At 40.2% G+C, this 22125-nt stretch overlaps 1 protein-coding gene across 1 annotated transcript in view; it reads left to right on the top strand.

Moving 5' to 3' along the window:
- The window catches only part of CR1 (complement C3b/C4b receptor 1 (Knops blood group)), a 164629-nt gene that overhangs the window by 16881 nt on the left and 125623 nt on the right, over positions 1–22125 (top strand). The window contains exons 19-22 of the mRNA XM_054485890.1: positions 2699–2784; positions 8975–9086; positions 9176–9305; positions 13506–13641. Of these exons, the coding sequence (XP_054341865.1) occupies positions 2699–2784; positions 8975–9086; positions 9176–9305; positions 13506–13641 (464 nt within the window). The remainder of the gene's footprint in view (positions 1–2698; positions 2785–8974; positions 9087–9175; positions 9306–13505; positions 13642–22125) is intronic.

The raw sequence follows: 22125 nt of genomic DNA, 5'->3' as shown, positions 1-22125 counted from the left end.
GTAGACGAGGAGAGAAAGGCATTCCAGATAGAAAGAGCAGTTTGAATAAAGGCCCAGAGGCTTGGCTTTCCATCATGTATTGTGAGAACTACATAAGCCATTTGAAATGGCTAGGAAATAGTGTGTGTGTGATGGTGATTGAAGGCGAAAGTGGCATAGCTTTAGGTGGAGGCATGCCATTAAAGAAAAAAAAAAAAAACCCTGACACATAAATCTTGTGGAAGCTACAGAATACTGATATGTGCAAAGGATACTTTTTTAACAAAGCATACCGTCAGGTGTTGGCCTCGGATGTTATGTGTGCATAGGTTCGTGAGTCTTTGTACATGCTAGCGTTAGGGTGGATAATCCAATGAAGTCTTACCAACTGTCAGGTAGCTCCGAGTGGGCAGATGACCAAGTCATGCCACCTAAAACATGTTACCAAAAAGCTCCAGCAAAATTTCTTTCACGTGCCAAGTCCCCTGGATCTATCATTTACCCTGCCACCAGTGCCATCTGATGCCATGGCTCAGTTATGTAATTCCTTGAATAGGCTCAGACATGAAGGGGTTGCACTGAAACTATGTACTGAGGGTATCTACGAACCTGGGCAGTTTGTTCTAGGCTGGAGGCGGGAGGGTGAGGGCTGCCTATGGGGTTCTGGCTGTGCTGTACAGTTAGCGTGTACTTAGAGTGTAGAGTTTACCAGAGTGTGTACCACACAACCCTGTTTTCATGAATGACTTCAGAAAAAAAGGGTGTTCTATGGCAAATAAGATTTGGACATACTGCACACTGTATTTTTTTCTTGTGGAGAATCACAAGGACCATGAGAATATTTACTAAGAGGTTCTTTGCTATCAAGAAGACAGGATTTCCAGGACTTGGTGACATGCTGGATGTGGGGAGAAGGAGGCACATAGAATGGCTCACATGAAGGCGATGAGGTGGACTCCCTGACTCACTAAAAGAGGAGAGGGGCAGGTTTGTGGGGGAAGATGAGGAGTTTGGTTCTCACCTGGTACTTTGAGGTACTCATGATTTAGGACTTGGGAGAAGGGTCTGGACTCAGGTGGGTGACACTTAAATCACAATGGAAGCTGTGGGACCAAAAAGAACAGAATAGATAAAAATTGGGATGAGAACAGCCCTCAGAAGAACAGTAATGTTCAAAAGGCAGAAAGTGAAGGAAGAGAGGCAGGGGGAAAACTAGGAGAGAGTGGTGTCACAGAATTCAAGGAGAAAAGGGTCTCAAAAAAATTAGGGATGTCATTTGCAGGGCCTTCCTCATAGGAAGTCACAAGACAATTTCAGCCAAGAGTAATTAGAAACGTAAATACATAGAAAATATAGCCTCTGTCTCTTTCCTTCATGCTACTGAGTTTGCTATCAGAGCACTGCATGTGTATAAAAATTTGCAAATTTGGGGAATGCTTACAAGTGCAAATAATTTATAATATTCCAGTCTAATTATTGTTTATTAATATGATTATATCATGTACTATACTTAAGTGCCTCAACTGATATGAACCAAACATACCTGTTTAACCAGATTCCTAGTTGTCATTCATTTGTTTTATTTCCATTTGCTAACCCACTTCAATAGATTTTCCAATAATTGATAAAGACACTTGAACGGCCTGAAATGCTTTTTTAAATGAGATGAGTAATCATTTAATAATGAATATCTAGTGACAATATTAAATATTTTGAAAAGCCATCTAAACATTTGAAAGATACTATGCTATTCTTTTCTAGTCATCTAAGATATTGTAACAAAGCTTAAATCGCACATTGACCTAAAAATTACTGTTTTATAATCTTCTTAACATATCTCCTATACACAGAACTCTTCAATATTGTAGTGAGTGACATGCTGTCAGTGTCCTTAGCAGTATTCTTTCTTCCCCAGTAATTTTGTATTATGTTAATTTAGAGCTCTACATGGTAGTATAATCACATTTTATTGTCTTTTAGTAATTCTGGCAAAGTGGTTTTAGAAGCACAATGAAATATGTGTGCTTTCAAAGAAGGAAAGTAAAAACATTCTCTTCAAACTCGTTTAAAGCTTTTAAGTTAGACTAGAAGATTGAGTACCAAAAGGGTAAAGTTATGATCAGATTCTAAAATAAGAACTTATTTTTGCTTCTTTTCTTCAATTTGGAAGTTGTAGTTGTTAGTCATTAAGTGTCCTGGATCCTAGGGTAAAGCTGCTTAGTGTCAGCCTCTGACTTGAACACTTACAAACGTAGATCATTAATTTTTTATGTGCCTTTCCAAAAAATGGAGTTACAGTGTTTACACTTCATAGGGTAAAAACAATAAAAATGAAATCATCACAGAAAACCAAACACTGTATGTGTTTCACTTGTAAGTGAAAGTTGAACAATGAGAACACGTGGGCACAGGGAGGGGAACATCACACACTGGGGCCTTTCACAGGGTTGGGGGCTGGGGGAGGGATAGCATTAGGAGAAATACCTAATGTAGATGACGGGTTGATGGGTGCAGCAAACCACCGTGGTGCATGTGTACCTATGTAACAAACCTGCACATTCTGCACATGTACCCTAGAACTTACAGTATAATTTAAAAAAATGAAATCATCCACAAAAGTACTTACCATGTGTTGGGAATTATGGAAAGCAAATAATTGCTACATTGAAACATGGTCAATGAGTAAAGATATTACTTTTTTCTTTCTTCTTCTGTTTAGCAATTATTATACAAATACAAGCCAGAAAGAAGCTTTTCATTTAGAAGCACGAGAAGTATATTCTGTTGATCCATACAACCCAGCCAGTTGATCAGAAGACAAACTGGTAGTATGTAATGAAATGGAAATATTATTAATTTACATATAAAATTTCCTTCAACTTGTATTTATCAATAAGCATAGCATTCACGGTATATATATATGCTTCTTACTATTGCACAAGTCTTCAGTAATCATGCATAGCAATTGTTCATTTACCTACTTCATTTTGCCAACTAATGTTCCAATTTTTTAATCCATTCATCCATTCAACAAATATTAAACTAAATAGCAAAACAACTAAGAATAAAATCAATAAGATGATAAGCATTATATAGAGACATAATAAAGCAGGCAAGGGGGATAAAGAGAACAGGGTGGTCGCAAGGAAAGCTCTTACTAAGAGAATGTCATTTGAGAAAAATCTCAAGGGAAGTAAAGAGCCAGGGCCGGCCTTGGTGGCTCACGCCTTTAATCCCAGCACTTTGGGAGGCTGAGGCGGGCAGAGCATTTGAGGTCAAGAGTTTGAGACCACTCTGTTCAACATGGTAAAACCCTGTCTCTACTAAAAATACAAAAATTAGCCAAGCGTGGTGGTGTGCACCTGTGGTCCCAGCTACTCGGGAGGCTGAGGCAGGAGAATCACTTGAGCCTAGGAGGTGGAGGTTGCAGTGAGCCAAGACTGCGCCACTGCACCCCAGCCTGGACAACAGAGCAAGACTGCATCTCAAAAAAAAAAAAAAAAAACCAGCCATGTGGCCATATGGGGGAGGAGGATTCCAGAAAGAACAGTAGGTGCAAAGGCCATAAGGCAGTGTGTGCCAGCTGTGTTGGTGGCACAGCAAGGAGGCCAGCATGGCCTAGAGTTGTAGAGATGAAATGACAGAGATGGGGGTGGGATGTGGGGGAGAGGATGATCGCACAAAGTCTGCTGTGTCATTCTAATGGGATGGTGGCCAGGAGGGGATGATTGTATAAAGCGTGCTAGGTCATGGTAAAGAGATTGGTTTTTATTTGGAAGCTTTTAAGGAGCGGAGCAACACATTCACCTTAACTGCCGTGTTAAGAACAGACTGTAGGATGCCACGGGTGGAAGATGGGAGTCAATGAGGAGGCTGCTGCAATCATCCAGGCAAGAAATTGTCAGTGGCTACCACCAGGTTGTGAGAAGAGGCCAGATTCTGCATGCATTTTTAAGACAGTGACAGTAGGATTTGTTGATAGTTTGTATCAGAATGTGAGAGGAAGAGAGCTGTCAGTAATGACACGAGGGCTTTTGCCTAAGCAACTGGAAGGATAGAACTACCATTAATTAACATGTATGAGAATGCAAAGAGCAGGATTGGGGAGAAAAATCAGGAGTTCCACTGTGGAGATGTTAAGTGTGGATGTCTAATAGACTTGACAAGAAGACAGCTGATGTACAAGTCTGTATTTTGGGCAATTGGTCCAGGCTGGAGATAAAAATTTGGGCTTTGTCATCATATGGATGTACATAACAAGGAGACTGAATAAGATCTCTGAGGAGAAGTGAAAGAGGCTAGCGAAAAGAAAAGGTCCAAGTATTGAGCCCTGGATCCTCCAACATTAGGAGTCATGGAGTGAGAAGGCGCCTACTAAGGAGTGAAGGAGCAGCCTCTGATACTATCCAGAGAAGAACCTTAAAGTCAGGCAAAGAAAGAATTTTAGGGAGGAGGGAGTGATCAACTCTGTCCAGTGTTGCTGGTAGGCCAAGAAAATGAGCCCTGAAAACTGACCATTGAAATTCAGTAGTACAATTTTTTTTTTTTTTTTTGAGACAGGGTCTCACTCTGTCACCCAGGCTGGAGTGCAGTGGTGTGATCTCAACTCACGGCAGCCTCTACTTCCTGGGTTCAAGTGATTCTCATGCCTCAGTCTCCTGAGTAGCTGGGATTATAGGCAAGCAGCACAAAATTTGCTGCTGAACTTGACAAGACAGTTTTTGAAGAGAGGAAGGAGGCAGGAGCCTGACTGGACTGAGCTTAAGAGAGAATGAAAGGAGAGAAATTGCAGCTATCAACTATAGACAACCTTTCTGTTTTTTTTCTATAAAAAGGAGCAAATAAGTAAAGTGCTAGCAAGAGTAAAACATAAAGTCAACAGAAATATTAAGATTGGAGAAATAGCAGCTATGCCCTATTCCTACATGCTGATGGGAATAATTTAGTAGAAAGGGAAAGAGTGATGGCGGAAAGAGAGAGAAGAATTGCTTGAGCAAGGTCTGGGTAAGCTGGGAGGAACAGATTAAGCAGAGGAGCTCCTAGCTGTATGGGCTTAGTAACAGGAGGGAGGGCAGAATCTGCAGGTGCGGATGAAGGCAGGCTGGGAGCTGTGATGGGGAGTGAACGTGTGGAAGTTCTCTTCCGATGATTCAGTCTTCTCAGTGAATAGAAAGCAAATTATTCAGCTGAGAGTGAGGCTCGGAAAGGAGGTATTAGAGAGTTAAGAAGAAAAAGGAAGGCATTAAATCATCAACTAAGAATTGAAGACTGAATTTATAGGGAGTACAGAAAGGCCGACAGGCGACATGAGATGTGCACCTGAGGTTCCCATGAGTAAATGGGGATGAACATTTGAAGGTTTACTCTGTCCGGGGCTTATGCGACAGTCTTTCATGCCCTCTCTTACTTAGCCATCAGTACCACTTTGAAAGGTGGGTGTTCTCCCAAGATAATACCAAGATGAAGAAATAATATCCAAGAAAACCTTGGGCAAGGTCTCAGGGTCAATCATTGGCAAAGGTGGAATGCAAGCTCATGTCTGAGTTTAAACTGCTTTCTCCTGCATAATCTAGAAACTAAAGATACCAGCCGGGAGTGGTGGCTCACGTCTGTAATCCCAGCACTTTGGGAGGCCAAGGCAGGCAGATCACGAGGTCAGGAGATCGAGACCATCTTGGCCAACATGGTGAAACCCCGTCTCTACTAAAAATACAAAAATTAGCTGGGTTTGGTGGCACGTGCCTGTAATCCCAGCTACTCGGGAGGCTGAGGCAGGAGAATTGCTTGAACCGGGGAGTTGGAGGTTGCAGTGAGCTGAGATCACGCCACTGCACTCCAGCCTGCCGACAAAGCGAGATTCCATCTCAAAATAAAATAAAATAAAATAAAAAAGATACCACCTCTGTCCTCTTGCAACTTATTTTAATAAGAAAAATAAGACCCATAAATATCATAGGTAATAATACATACCATAAACAAGGTATAGAAAATCTGTGATGGCAGTTGAGGAAGAAAAGGTAACCTGCTGCTGGTGAGTCATGACAGGGGGACCATACTAGTGACCTCTAAATCCAAACCAGTTGAGGTACAGAGTACACCTAGCACATAAATATTTGTTGAATGAGTATATGAATGAGAAAGATTAGTACTTTCATTTCTCATTTAGTTTAATTCATGTTTATATGAATGTATATAAAATGTAGTTATTTGTCCCAGAGCATGTTATATGAAGAAAGGCCTTTCAATAGAATGATATCTTCTAATAGACTTGATGCTTTGTTGGTTATACCAGCTGTAACTGGTATGTAAAGAGAATGTTAGCATTATTTAAACTTCGAGTTGCACCACTGCTGTTCATGCTGCTTCCTAAACAGAAATGATCTATTTCAGTGTGCCTCGTTGCTTGGAATTCAGCGGAATATTGATTAGGAAGAAACTGCTCTAATATCAGCAAGTCTCTTTATATGGCCTCAAGATCAATGAAATGATGTCATAAGCGATCACTTCCTATATGCACTTATTCTCAAGAAGAACATCTTTATGGTAAAGATAGGAGCCCAGTTTCACTGCCATGTATTCTTCAAGGACTTTCTGAAGCCTCACTTGTGAGGTGCCTGAAGCCAGGCCATGGCTATAAACAATTACATGGCTCTAAAAAGTTTTGCCCTTTTTAAGGAAGGCACTAAAAAGAGCTGTCCTGGTATCTAGACCCATCTTCTTTTTGTAATCAGCATACTCAATGTTACTATCTGCTTTTGGTTATAATGTGTTTTTAATTATCTAAATAAAGTATGAAGCATTTTCTGGGATTATGATGGCCTTACCTTTATTAGGAAGTATGGTTTTATTTTGATAGTAGCTTCCTTCTCTGGTGGTGTTAATCATTTCATTTTTACCCTTACTTGGTTTGAGTTTTTCTCACATTACTGTATATACTTTGCCTTTCCATAATCACTCAGTGATTCCAATTTGCACAAGTTTTTTTAAATTATGGGAATCGAGATTTAATTCTAGAGATTTGGTGTACAATCCAAGCTTTGGATGTTTCTTTAGCAGTTTTGTGATAAGTTCTAGTTGCTTGTAAAATTTCACTTAATAATGTGTACATTAGTCATTCAATAAATTGTAATTGTAAAGAAAACATACAACACTTGCCTTATTTTTTATTTTTATTTTTTTGGAGTCAATGAACTCTTGGATAACAGAGAGTCTTAGGGCTTTAGAGTCCACGATTTAACAGTTATTCATTCAGGATCCCATCACTTGGTCGTTTTAGCCAAACTTTCAATCCACAAATTCAATTTCCTCACCCTCAAGACTTTCTCTTATATTTGTCCAGCCAAACCTTCCCCGGCTCACTCATCCTCTCCCACCACACCCTTGATATAGATATAGCTGTTAATTTTCTCTGTTCCAACATTTAAACTATTGAGAAAATAAAACCTTGCTCACTGGTAACCACAAATTTACTTTCTACCTTCCCCTAGACTAGGTATGCTGTTCAGCATCTTTTTTTTTCTGTTTTTTAAAATTGTGATTAAAAACATAACATAAAATTTACCATCTTCACCATTTTTAAGGGTACAGTTCAGTAGAGTTAGGTACATTCACATTGTTGTAAAGCAGATCTCCACAACTCTTTTTCTCTTATAAAACTAAGACTCTATATCCATTATATAGTAACTCCACATTCCCCCATCCCTTCAGTCCCTGGCAACCACCATTCTGTTTTCTGTTGCAATGAATTTGACTACTCTCAGTACCTCACATAAGTGGAATCATACAGTACCTGTCCTTTTGTGACTGACTTATTTCACTTAGCATAATGTCCTTGAAGTTCATTAATGTTGTAGCATGTGTAAGAATTTCTTTTTAAGGAAAGAAATTCATTGTGTGTATATGCAATTTTGTTTATACATTTTGTTTATCCATTCATCTGTCAGTAGACATTAGGTTGTGTATTAGTCTGTTCTTACATTGCAATATAGAAATACCTGAGACTGAGTAATTTATAAAGAAAAGAGTTTTAATTGGCTCATGGTTCCACAGACTGTATGAGAAGCATGATACTGGCATCTGCTAAGCTTCTGGGGAGGCCCCCAGGAAACTGACAATTATGGCAGAAGGTGAAGAGGGAAGCCAGGCATGTTTTACATGGCAGAAGCAGGAGCAAGGGAGAGAACGGGGAGGTGCCACACACTAGAACAGCACCAAGGGGATGATGCTAAACCATTCATGAAGGATCCACCCTCATGATCCAATCACCTCCTACCAGGTCCCACCCCCAACAACTGGGGATTACAATTTGACATGAAATTTGGATGGGAACACAGCATTCTTCTGAGCCCTCCATATTTTTCCAACCTCTGCCTTTACCCAGTTCCAAAGTTGCTGCCACATTTTCAGGTATCTTTATAGCAATTACCCACTCCTGGGTACCAATTTTCTGTATTAGTTTCTTCCCACATTGCTATAAAGAAATACCTGAGACTGGGCAATGTATAAACAAAAGAGGTTTAATTGGCTTATGGTTCCAGGGTCTGTACAGGAAGCATGCTGCTGACTTCTTCCTGCCTTCTGGGGAGTCCTTGGGAAACTCACAACCAGGGAGGAAGGCAAAGGGAGAGCAAGGCATCTCATACGGTGGGAGCAGGAGGAAGAGAGAGAGGGGGCAGGTGCTACACACTTTTAAACTACTAGATTTGCTGAGAACTCACTCCCTATACGGTACCAAGCTAATCCATTCATGAGAAATCCACCTTCATGATCCAATCACCTCCTAGTAGGCCCCTCTCCAACACTGGAGATTACAATCTGACATAATATTTGGTGGAAACACAGATCCAAACCATATCAGGTTGTTTCCATCTCTACTATTGTGAATAGTGCTTCCATGAGCATGGGTGTGCAGATGTCTTTTCAGACATTGCCTTCAATTCTTTTGGATCCATACCCGGAAGTGGGATGCTCTTCAGCATCTTTTATTCGTTTACAGTCAGCAACACTTTGATTTCCCCACATTGTCTGTTCACTCACCTCGAGCCATCCACTCTATTCTACATTCATTCATTCTTCCTTCTATTAAGGGATGATGAAAACATCCGAAGGTAAATCTCTCAACTTCCTCTCCCTCCACCTTCCATCCTATCTACATCCACTCACCCTTACCCTCATGTCTATCTTCCACTTTTCACAGCCTATATCTTTCTCTCTTCATCCCTTTCTGTCTTTTCCAGGACATTGTTCCTTCAGTTAGACCGTCTCTCATCACTGGCTCCTTCGTTCCACCTCCAAAACTCCTGAAGCCAAGACCTGCTGAGCTGCATGTGACAGAAATCCACCTCACACTGGCTTAGACCAAAAATGAATTTTGCTAAATCACATGACAGAAAAGTCCAAGCGTGTAGCTGGCTTTTGTCAAACAGGAATAGTCAAAGAGTCAAAGCATGCCTTCAGAAATATCTTCTCCTTCTGCTTTGCCTGGCTGGCTTCATTCTCTGGAAGAAACTCCCTAAAAAACGGCAAAATATTTACTGACGATGCGAAGCGCACGTCTCATCAGCTTAGCCTTCCAGTACAAAGAGCTTCTCTTGTCCAATAAGTCTTTCAAAAGTCCCTTCAATAGCTCTCATTCTCCAAATAGGGTTACATGCCCCCAAATAACTAGGAGCAGGACAGTGAAATAAACACAGGGCAAGGCCTGAGTTGCCTGCCCAGCCTTGGAGATGGGGGTAGGGTTGGTCTACCTCATTGGTTCTCAAGTGGGATGATTTTGCCTTCCCAAGGACATTTGGCAGTGTCTAGAGACATTTTTGGTTACTACAACTGGAGGAGGGTAGGGCTTCCGGCCTCTAGTAGGTAGAGGCCAGGGATATTGCCAAACATCCTCCAAGGCACAAGACAGCCCTCCAGAACAAAGAATTATCTGGTCCACGATGTCAATAATATTGAGGTCAAGAAACCATAGTCTTCCAGAATCACATTGAACTATGGGAAAGAGGGGATTTCCCAATGGAAAAATCTAGGGGCAAATCCCAGAGGAAGGGACCCATTTAAAGCAAGAAATATCCACCTTCACCTCCATCTGAAAACAAATCTTCCCCCAAACCATCTATGTTTCTCGTTTAAACTACCTCTCTTACACCAAATTTTCTGAAAAAGTGGTTGACTTTAGCTGTCTCAACCACTGTAGTCATTCATTCAAGTAATAATTATGGAGCTCCTTCTCTGTGCTAAGCATTATTTTAGGTCATGGGATTTGGCAGTGGTAAACTGACATGTTCTCACGCAGCTTTTATTCTAGTGGGAGAGACACACAATAAGCAGATTTTCAGATGGTAATAAAATGAAAAAATGATAAGTATAGTTTTTAATCTATATAAAACGGGCAAAAAGGAAAGGAAGTTCTGAATTAATGTGCAATTTTAAATAGTGGCCAAGGAAGCCTCCATTAAGAAGGTCTCATTTGAGCCAAATAACTCAAGGAGATGAGGTAGTAGCCATGCAGACAGATATCTGGGGAAAGAGCATTCTAAGCAAAAGGAATATTAAATGGGAGGAAAAAAACTGAAGAGAAAAATACACCTGCTGTACTTGGAGAAATAATTTGTTTGCAAGCTGATGGTAAAAATCCATCAGAAAGACGGGTATGATAATGCTGGAGGAAGTGAGAATTGCTGGTTTCCTCGAGTGAGTGAGAGCAAATCGAATCTAGGGCACAAGTGGAGAGATCACCCTTAGACTTAGACTGTGAACAGTATAATTATATTAACAGGAGAGAAGGAGGTTACATGGGCCAAATACAAGAATTTGGGTGGAGTGATGGTAGAAAATTGTAGATCTATTTGATTGTTTCTATTTTCTCAATAAAGAAAGAAAGAAAGCAATTCACAGAAATTAAGAATGTTGGAGAAGGTGTCAGAAATAAATGTCAAAATAAAAATATGAAATAGTCACTTAGGAGAATGGGAGAATAAATGGATTAGACAAACAATAGTGGGAATGTCAGGCAGAAGTATAACAGTCCATTTGAAATTATTTGTTACTAAACTAAGGCTAGTCATTGGGCTACGTGTCTTTTCCAGCCACAGTCAGTTTCACAGGTATGGGAGCAAAATAATGGAGAATTGATTCTAACCAGGAATGTTGTTTTGTCTAATGGCTACAATAAACCAAGAGAAGAGTGAGGGAGCTAACGGTGGGTGCAAGATGGTGATTATAATGACAGAGTATGGAATTTAACCTGGTAGTGATGAAAGTGAAGATACAAAGGAGGTGAGAAGCTGAGAGAGATAGTGGTAGGATCAATGGGCTGCAGGCACTGAGACAGACAAAGATTGCTGGATTCAGTTTAATGGTACTAGGGTAAAAGAGAAGAGTAGGATTGGTGGTCAGAGAGTGGGATCATTGAAACCACTGAGGGTTGCAGTGAAGGTGACAAGTTTCAGAGCATGCACATGAGCATTAGAGTCAGAGGAGAGTGGAGGACAAGACCACAGGCAGAGAAGAGGTCAAGGCACTGGAAGGCCAGGGATTTGAAAATACTATTTCTGTGAGTGTTGAAATCACCAGGGACTGTGGCAGAAGTAATAGTGGAGAAGGTGGCCGTGATCCAGGAGCTAAAACTTTCAAGGAATGAGGGGAGAAAGTAGATACTAGGAGATGGATACCAGCAGAAGTGGTAAGGAGTGGCACCTTCTGATAGCATGTGATGTAAAACTGGGGAACTGAGCCTTCTCCTCTTCTCTTTTCCTAAGCCTACTACAATCTGACTGCTACTCCCATTACGCTGTTGAGAATAACTTGAAATGATGATAGCAAATCCTTAAAAGAATGTCACTGGATGTATTAAAAAGTGTGATAAGTGACATGATCAAAGTAGACATTTCTTCCACTAGAATTTTGGGAGAAAGCCTAATGGAAACCAATGCGCACAGAAAGACAAATCCTGTATGTTATCAGTCATGTGTGGACTCTAGAAAAGCTCATCTCATAGAAGAAGAGGGTAGAATACTGGTTACCAGAGGCTGCGGAAGGGAGAGACAATGGGAGATGGAGAGAGATTGTTTAAAGGGCACAGGATCACAGATAGATAGGAGGAATACATTCATCCTTGAATACTTAACCCTGTGCCCTAAATCTGTCACTCTTACATCCATATTTCTTACTTCAATAAGTAGCACCACCATTCATTTCTAATCCTGGGGCTCTTTTTTTTTTTTTTTTCTGAATCATGTCTCCTTTTAATAGTTAAGGAAAACAAGTTTAACATAAAATTAGCAACAACAACAACAAAATCAAGGTTTAAACTCAAAATTATTTTAAGAGAAAAACCCAGGATAAGTAGCAAAATAGTATACCTACAGACAGGCAATACATGTCAGAAGGACAGGCCACCCCCAATAAAAAAGATAAAATATTATTTTTTCTACCTTTTTAAAACTTATTTATTTATTTATTTATTTATTTGTTTATTTCTTTTTTTTCTTTATTTTTCTTATTATACTTTAAGTTTTAGGGTACATGTGCACAACGTGCAGGTTTGTTACATATGTATACATGTGCCATGTTGGTGTGCTGCACCCATTAACTCGTCGTTTACATTAGGTATATCTCCTAATGCTATCCCTCCCCCCTCCCCCCACCCCACAACAGGCCCCGGTGTGTGGGTGTGTGATGTTCCCCTTCCTGTGTCCATGCGTTCTCATTGTGGAAGCTGGAAACCATCATTCTCAGCAAACTATCGCAAGGGGGCTAACTCTTGATTGCTTTCTTCTCACCACCAACCTTAAGAAAGGAAGTAACCAAAATCCAATACATGAGCAACTGTTCATTCCATCTCCAATATCTATTAATTGTCCACTTTATCCACCCAGTCAGGGCCGCCATCAAACCTCACTTGGATGTCGGCAAAAGCTCCCTGACTGGTCTTCCCAGTCCATTATTGCCCTATTCTAATCTACCTTCCATACTATACACAGATGTACATTTTTTAAATGTGTATCTAATTGTCCCTCCCTTTTAAAAAATCTTACAATGGCATGACGTCTCAATTCAGGGTAAGGAAATTGTTTCTTCACATTCCCTGTACACTGCACACATCGCCTGCAATTGCCCGTCAACACAGAGAGGAGGCATTTAATTAGCTGACCTTCCCACACACACTCTTGCAAAGAGGAAAAGTTAAGCAGGGTGTTTGGAGGCGAGCTGCCATCATCCACCGCCTTTGTCTGGAAGCTCAGGGCCTCACACGCGGGATCCATCGGAAGCCCAAGCATTGTCAAACTCTGCTGCTGCACCTGGGTCAGCAAGGTGGGCTCTGCCAGCGAAACTCGTTAGAAACAATGCAAATGGGGAGTAAACATGGCCTCGCCCATGAAGGGGAAGCTGTGGTTAAAAGCATTTTGTCCCGGAACCCCGCAGCCCTCCCCAAACTCTGGGCGCGGAGCACAATGATTGGTCACTCCTATTTTCGCTGAGCTTTTCCTCTTATTTCAGTTTTCTTTGAGATCAAATCTGGTTTGTAGATGTGCTTGGGGAGAATGGGGGCCTCTTCTTCAAGAAGCCCGGAGCCTGTCGGGCCGCCGGCGCCCGGTCTCCCCTTCTGCTGCGGAGTATCCCTGCTGGCGGTTGCGGTGCTGCTCGCGCTGCCGGTGGCCTGGGGTGAGACGCGGGCGGGCGTGGGGAGGCTCTCGGGCGGACGAGGAACCCGGGGCCCCGCAGAGAACTCGCGTGCCGCGCTGGGCTGTGCTGCTCTGCGCGCCCGGGTCCGAAGGCAGCGCGATAGGTGGGCTGAGAGCGCGACCCGGCAGGGCGGCGGGTGTAGGATCCTTCTGCTCACTGGAGACCTTCGCTGCTTCTGGGTAAGCGTGGAGTTCCCAAGTGCAGGGGCTTAAGTCGTGACCAGCGGCGAGGAAGGCGCAGATGCTGAGCGGGTGCCGCACGAAATTCCTTGCCTTTGTGTATTCACAGTGTAGGCTGGCTATAGCCAAGACGTGGCGTTGATCCTAGCGAAACGGGACTTGGGGATCCGACAAACCTGAGTTCTGGTCCTAGAAACTTAACTGTGAGGCAAGTTAGCACACCTAAGTCTGTTTGCTCTTCTGTAAAATGGGGACACTGGTATCTCTGCATTGTGGAGTTGCTGCCTCAGTGGCATAAAGCCTGTCGAGTGTCTAACACAGGGCTATGTGTCCCCGAGTTCATTTCTATCCCCCAAACATTACCTCTGCACTTTGCTCCCAATGGTGTTTAGACAAGCAGTCCTAGGGATGCAGGTATTACCTGACAACTGCCCCGCATGGAATTGTCCTCGTCCCCCACACCAAGCCACCACCGCCATCATCATCATGCACTTAACTGACAGCATACTTTAAGAAGATGCATGCCAGGCACTTGGGGATTAGAAGAGCAAGGGAAGCCCCAGAACATGCAATGTAACCGCTGCAGGTAGAAAGGACAGTAGATATGTTTACAGTTCGCATTTTAGCAATGTGTTTAGTACAAAATAACGCCTATTATAATTATTATGGAAATTTTGAGGCCACATCTCTTCCTTTTTCTTAACTTCAAATAGGTAAACATCTTCAGTTAGAACCCTTCTATTATTATTTTTCGGCTCCCCAGAAGTCTTCTTGGTTGCCTAGACTCACTGGCAACATCTCATTTGAAGTGACAGTCTTGGTTGTTTTTGTCCAGCCTATTCCTGACAACTCCGGGTTCGCCCTTCTTTGCCACTACATTCATTATTTGAGTGTTCCTTCTTCTCTAAAAGAGTGAATAAAATAAAGTAGAACCAAGTCCCGCAAGAGTTGTTTTTAGTATTTGATCTCCTTAAGCACCGGAAAGTAACCTGTCAGGTGCAGAGATGTGATAAAACGTACAATTTTATTTTTAGGAGAGAAGCATGCCCAGTAAGTTAAGCAATCTGTTGTCAGTGCTTAGGAATTTGTGTCATCTTTGGGAGTACTGGCCCTCTTCTTACTAGAATGTTGTTTTAGTTAGCGTATGTTAAGTTACTGTTATAAACAATCCCAGACACTATTAATTGCAGAAAAAAATTTACTGAGGTTATCACAATAACCTCCAACTGTGAAACAGCCTAAACTAAACTACCTAGAAATTTTGTTGCTGACATAATTTAAATTTTAAAATGCTGATGGATGCTTCCAGTGTGCATGGTCCTTTGGAATTTTAAAGAAGTATAAGAGCTATGCACCCAGGGTGTATGCATATAGAAGCAGGTGGTGGAGTTTTATGAAATCTACTTATTAGGAAGCCAGCGTTCTGCTTTTTCCAGCCTCTGCTACTTACCAGCTGGTGTCTTGGACCCAGTAAGTTAAGTCACATCACTGACGTTCAGTGTCCACATGTATAAAATGAGCATAACTGACATCCTGATCTCTGAGAGAGATGTTTTGAAAATCAGATGGTGTAATGCATGTGACAGTGTTTTGTAATCTGAAAACCCCCATGCATGTCTGAAAAACCATGACTAAGAAGTGTGCAAGACTGCAGGATCACTGAAAAGGGAGAAACCTCAACTCCTATGATCAGGAAAGGATGAGTGAAAGGTATATGGCTTTACTAGCACTTAAGGAGTGAATCTATAAACAGATTGCATAGGGCAAAAAATAGCAGAGGAACTAGGATTGTTTTGTTATTATGAGTTACTCACAGTACCTGTAAAGTGGTATAGTGCTATTTGAAAGAGGACTTAGATTAGCTGCAAATAGATATTGCAAATGTAGGACAACCACTGAAAAATGTGAAAAAAAGAACTATAATTTATATGTTAATAAGGAAGAGAGAATTGCATCATATAAAATGCTCAGTTAAAACAATAAAGAGGGCCGGGGACGGTGGCTCATGCTCATAATCCCAGGACTTTGGGAGGCTGAGGTGGGCGGATCACCTGAGGTCAGGAGTTCAAGACCAGCTTGGCCAACATAGTGAAACCCTGTCTCTACAAAAATACAAAAATTACCAGGGCATGATGGTGGGTGCCTATAGTCCCAGCTACTCGGGAGGCTGAGGCATGAGAATCGCTTGAATCTGGGAGGCAGAGGTTGCAGTGAGCCGAGATCGTGCCATTGCACTCCAGCCTGGGTGACAGAGCACAACTCCAAATCAAAAAAAAAAAAAAAAAAAAAGAAACAAACAACAAACAAAACAAAACAAAAAACAATAAAGGGCAGGAAAAGAATGGAAGACAAAAAATAGAAACAGAGAATAAGAGAACAAAAGCAACAAATAGAAACCAGTAACAAAACTAAAGCAACTATATCAACAATCATTTTGAGTGTCAATGATCTAAATGCACCATTTGAAACAGATCATCAGAGTGGATCAAGAAACAAGACCCAACTATATACTGTGTACAACAAGACTGTTTTAAATATAGACAATATATATTAAAAGTAAATGGATAAAGATATACCATGCTAATGCTAGTCACAGAAACCAAGAATAGCTGTATTAATTTCAAACACAGCAGACTTCAGACCAAGAAAAATTATTAGGGATAAAGAGGGGCATCATATAATGATAAAGGGGCCAATTATCCAAGAAGACATAACAATATCCCATATGTATGCACCTGATGGAGAGACAAAATATGTGAGGCAAAACCCATAGAACTGCAAGGAGAAATAGATGGATTTACTATCATAGTTGGAGACTTCTATGATATCCTTCTGATATCAGAAAAGGTGCTGAAGTCTCCTTATCAGAAATGGGCAGATTCAGCAAGCAGAAAATCCATAAGGACATACTTGAATTCAACAGCACCATCAATTCACTTGGGTATAATTGACATATATAGATGACTTCATCCACAACAGCAGAACACATATTCTCCCGCTCACATTCATGGGGATAGACCACATTCTGAGCCATAAAATAGTACACGAATTAAGCGTTACCAGACAGTGTTTAATATAGGGTGGACTCTGGCGCCCTCACGTGGTCCTCATATAGGATCTGGTTTGGTTATCCCTGCTAGGTAAATGTGCAAGATAGAAGGGAAGTTCCAGTTTGCTTTCTGTGCTTTGTGATGTATTTTGGTTTACATATGCTCATATGAGTGGATGTGTGATTTATATTATCTATTTTAATCTAAAATAACCTTCACATTTGGACAGGTAACATCAAAAGTGTCCTACACAGAAATACTGGGTGAAGATCCCAGTAATAAAACCAACTCCAGAAAACAAGAAAATGGCAGAGTTGACAATCCCTCTCACCCTCCCCACAAAGACACATGTATACACATTTTTTGTCAGAGGCATTAAGTGGAAGAAATGCTGTCAGTCTAATCACAACTGATCACAACTTGATGAAACCAAAAAACCTAGAAAGTATCATGAAGACTGTCGAAATAAGTTTTACATTCACTATTGTGAACAGAGAGACTCAATGTGACTGTTTTTTGTCCTGTTAGACATTAGCTAATGATTGTGCTAAGTCATGATGATTAACAAAGCATTTAAAATATTTATTTTATCTGTATTACATTTCAAAAATTTATATTGAGGCATATAATTTATGTTTGTATGCATATATAATTTATAAATTTATATATTTGAAAGGGCATGCTCTTTTTCTAAACCGATAGAGGTGCCTAAGCAAAGCAAGTGCAAGTCTATTCCTTAAAGGATAAGTATGCAGAATGGAAAGCAGAGTGTTCTTTGGGTTGACAGCTCATATTGCAACAGACATGAAAGTGATGATGTGTTAATTGTGAGTATAGCACAGAATAAATCAACTTGCTTTGAATGGAACATCTGAACCAGGAGAATGTGAAAGTGGGCTGAGTCATACAAGACAAAACCCGAAATGAGATAACAATATATACCCACTAGAATGGCTAAAATGAAAAATATTGACCAAGCCAAGTGTTGGCGATGAGGTGGAGTAACTGCAATTATAATATACTGCTATTTGGCAGGTAAAATTATAACATTAACTTTAGAAAATAGTTCAACAGATTCTTAAAACCTTAGAAACACACTCAACATTTTACTCTTAGGTTTTTACCCAAGAGACATGAAATCATATGTCCACACAAAGACTTGTACATGAATTTTCATAGCAGTTTTGTTTGTAATAGCCAACAAGTGGAAACAATCCAAATGTCCCTCAACAAGTGAATGGATAAACTAAATTAAGGTATATTTATGCAATTGAATATTACCCAGTAACTAAAGGAAACAATTTGTATATGTGCAGCAACCTAGATGGATCTCTAATTATGCTGTGTGAAGGCTAAACCATAAAAAAAACACCTGAGTGATTTCCTTTATACAATAGGATATAAACGAAGTGATTCAGGTTATATGAAATTTTAGAAAGTCAAGTCAATCTGTAGTAAGAGAAAACCACCTGAGTGGTTTCCTTTATATGATAGGATATAAACGAAGTGATTCGGGTTATATGAAATTTTAGAAGGTCAAATCAATCTGTAGTAAGAGGAAACACATTCAAGGTTGCCTAGAGAAGGAAGTGGATGTTTGGATGGATCACAGAAGGACATGAGGGAACTCTGTGTCGGTGGGATGTATGATGGAAATGTTTATTGTCTTCATTTTGGTGATGGTTTCTCAATGCATACATATAAGTAATTGAATTGTACACTTTAAATACTCATCAATCATTGAATGTAATATATCTTGATAAAGCTATAAAAACTTTTTTAAATTATGATAGGTCTTCAGTTTATGGATTTCATATTAATATATTTATCATAGGAACTAGCCACAATTGAGGGATTGGTAATAAAGGAGGGAAAGGAAACTACATCAAGCTTTCTTTGTTAAAGGCTCATATATTGCTTTTTTGAGCTATTATACAACTTTGCTTTTTATAATTACCTATACTAGTCATATACTACTATGCAGGTAAGAATATTATGTAATTAAGGGGAAGGAACTTCTTTCCAAGAATGGTTCATTCAATTTGCTTTGTTACTTTAGGTCTCGTTCTATCCTCTCATTGCAAGCTTTACTGTGACATTTACCCTCTCTCAATACAGCTTTTGGTGCTAGGCACTTCACATGGAATCTCTTCCTTTGTCCAGCATCAATGGATAAGACAAATATCAAAATTGTATTTCATCCCACATATCAACTAGAGGAAAGGTGAATGCATAACACTGAAAATAACAGGAACTGTTTTATTCAGTGGTTTTTTTTTTTTTTACAGTGGTTCTCAAAGTGCTGTTATCTATCAAAATCAGCTGTGAAAATTTTTAAAAATATAGACTCCTGGGCTCTAACTTAGACCCACTAAATCAGAGATTTCTAGGACATAGCTTGGATTCTTGATGTTTTTTTAAGTTTTATAAGTAATTCTTCATTTGTTGTTCATTGCAACAAATATGCACTGAGTGCTTATAATTGAGTGTTAAGCACAAGGACTAAGTATTAATTTAGAGGTACAAAAAACACATCATCTCTTGCCTTTAAATTATGCATATCTAATATCTATTGAGAGAAATAGATACTTCTAAAAGCACACAAAGATAAAAAGCACAAATTGTAATAACAAGCAATTACTGATATGAAAGGAAAAGCAAAGGGTCTGACTAGAAATTATTATAGGGTGGGATAGAGGGAAGTAGTTTGGATTCCAAATCCCTAAGAGGGTAAGGGAAGGTTTCAGATGAGATTGGGTGTGTTCAGGGTGGTATGGCCATAGGCAGGCCAGGGAAGGCTTCTATAAGAAAGTGACATTTTAGCAGACGCCTGGAGGAAGAATTGAAGTCAGAGCGAAGATAAAAGTGTGTCACACAGAAGGAATGTCATAGACAGGGGAAAAATGGGTGTCTTTGGGAAACTGAAAAAGGGGAAAGGGCCACACCTTGGTGAGAGGACCAAGTGGCACGAGATGAAGCAGGAAACATAGACAAGGGCTTCCTTGCTTAACAACTGCTGGCTTAATAAAGCAAATGTGTGATGACGAATACAGGCTGTCTGGGAAAAATAAGTAAGAAATATGGCACAGAGTTAGGCTTCTAATTCTGACTAAAGCCATTGACAACAGGGAAAAGGCAACCTTAGGAATTCTCCTCTCTGTTCGGGGTCCCGTGGGCACTATGATGGAGCTCATGAGATGCAGACGAGAAGTCCCAGGCTGAATCAGGGGCACATTCACTCAGGAGAGCTGAGGTCACCAGTCACTGAGGTCATCCAGTGCATTCCCGATAACATAGGCTCATTCCAAACTAGCTCTGCAAAGGAGAGGAAAATGAACTCTTGGAAGCAAAGCAAGCACTCCCACTTTAGCGGAATAATCGAATTTAACTCTTAGAAGTCCCCTCACCCTTTTCTAAGGGTAACAATCATAAGTATAATTTATGAAGTGCCTTCTGTATATGTGACAGCATATACTACTTTTAATTCTCCCTGCAAACCTGGTAGGAAAATTTTATTCCCTTTATGAAGATGAAACTGAGGCTCAGAAAGATTAAGCGGTTTGCCTAAGACCTCATAGCCATTAAGTAGAAGACATTGGGTTCAAGTTTCAATCTATGAACCCAACATTTTTAACACTATATACCATTCTCTTTTTGTATTAATTTCCTATTGCTGCTGTACCAAATTTCCACAAACTTAGTGGCTTAAGACAACAGAAATGTGTTCTCTTCCAGTTCTGGAGGCCATCATCTAAAATAGATCCATAGGGCTGTGTTCCTTGTGGAGGCTCCAGGGGAGCAGGGGTTCTCTTGCTCTTTCCAGCTTCCAGGGGCTGCTTCCATCCTTTGGCTCATGGCCTCCTTCCTCTACCTTCCAAACCAGCACCATAGTGTCTTTGAATATCCTTCTTCTGTCTCCTTTCACCCTCTTGCCTCCCTTTTATAAGGACACTTGTGATCACATTTAAGGCCCACCTAGATAACCGAGGGTAATCTGCCCATCTCAAGATTCTTAATCACATCTGCAAAGCCCTTTTACCATTACAGGTAACATTCACAGGCTTTAGGGATCAGAACATGGATATCTTTGAGAGGTCCTTACTTAGCCTACCACACCTTTCCATATAGATTCTCAAAATTTTAGCTGAGCCTAATAAGGGAGTTCATTACAATTAGGGTCCGGTTTAGTAGCAAGTGCTTCCTTTAAGTGAAAAGGTGAAAGTTGTCCACTTAATAAGGAAAGAAAAACATTGTATGTTGAAGTTGCTAAGACCTAAGGTAAGAAGGAATCTTCTATTGATGAAATTGTGAAGAAGGAAAAATAAATTTGTGCTAGTTTTGCAGTCACACTTCAAACTGCAAAAGTTACAACCACAGTACATGCTAAGTGCTTAGCTAAGAGGGGAAAGGTATTAAGTTTGTGGGTGGAAGAGGTGAACAGAAATGTGTTCCAGTTGACAGCTATCAGGTTTTGTACTATCTGAGGTTTCGGGTATCGGCTAATGTCTTGGAACATGTCCCCCACAGATAAGTGGGTGACTACTGTATATTCAAAATAAGCATTTATATACTGGGGAGTAAATCTCCCATCTTATTTGTGTTTTATTTGTCCCACAAATAAAGTAAACAAAGTAGAATTTTAGGCAAGATTCATTTCTAGAGACAGAGATATTTTATTATAATAAAGAAGGTTGCTCTACCATAAAATATAGCAATTTAAATTTTTATAATCCTAATAACCTCAAAATATATAAAATAAAGGATGGACAACATTATAAAAAGAAATAGACAAATGTACAATAAATAAAATATTTTAACACAACTCATTTAGTATCTAGTAAAACAAGTAGTCCCCCCAAAATCAGTAAGTATCTAGAAGATTTGAATAAATATTAACAGGTTGGATTCACTGACTGATCTTGTTACAAGAAAGAATTATACATGATGGTGGGAGAGAGGAAGCCACAGCACAGGCACTTACTGATTAACTAAATTTTGAAGCTGTGAAATGCAGCTTATCCTTTAGTGAGACATGATATAAATAGCTTAGTTGCCTTCAAACTGGCAGAGACTTTTTGAATGGATGGATGCTGATTTTTTAAAAAGGAGCCCATTTCTGAGGCATCTTTTAAAGCAGGGGTCCTCAACCCCTGGGCCATGGACTGATACTGTCCAGTGGCCTGTTAGGAACTGGGCAGAACAGTAGGAGGTGAGCAGCCAAGCATTACTGCTTG

The sequence above is a fragment of the Pongo pygmaeus genome, chromosome 1 (assembly GCF_028885625.2).
Source record: "Pongo pygmaeus isolate AG05252 chromosome 1, NHGRI_mPonPyg2-v2.0_pri, whole genome shotgun sequence".
Taxonomy (NCBI): domain Eukaryota; kingdom Metazoa; phylum Chordata; class Mammalia; order Primates; family Hominidae; genus Pongo; species Pongo pygmaeus.
This window is presented reverse-complemented; position numbering and strand designations above follow the sequence as displayed.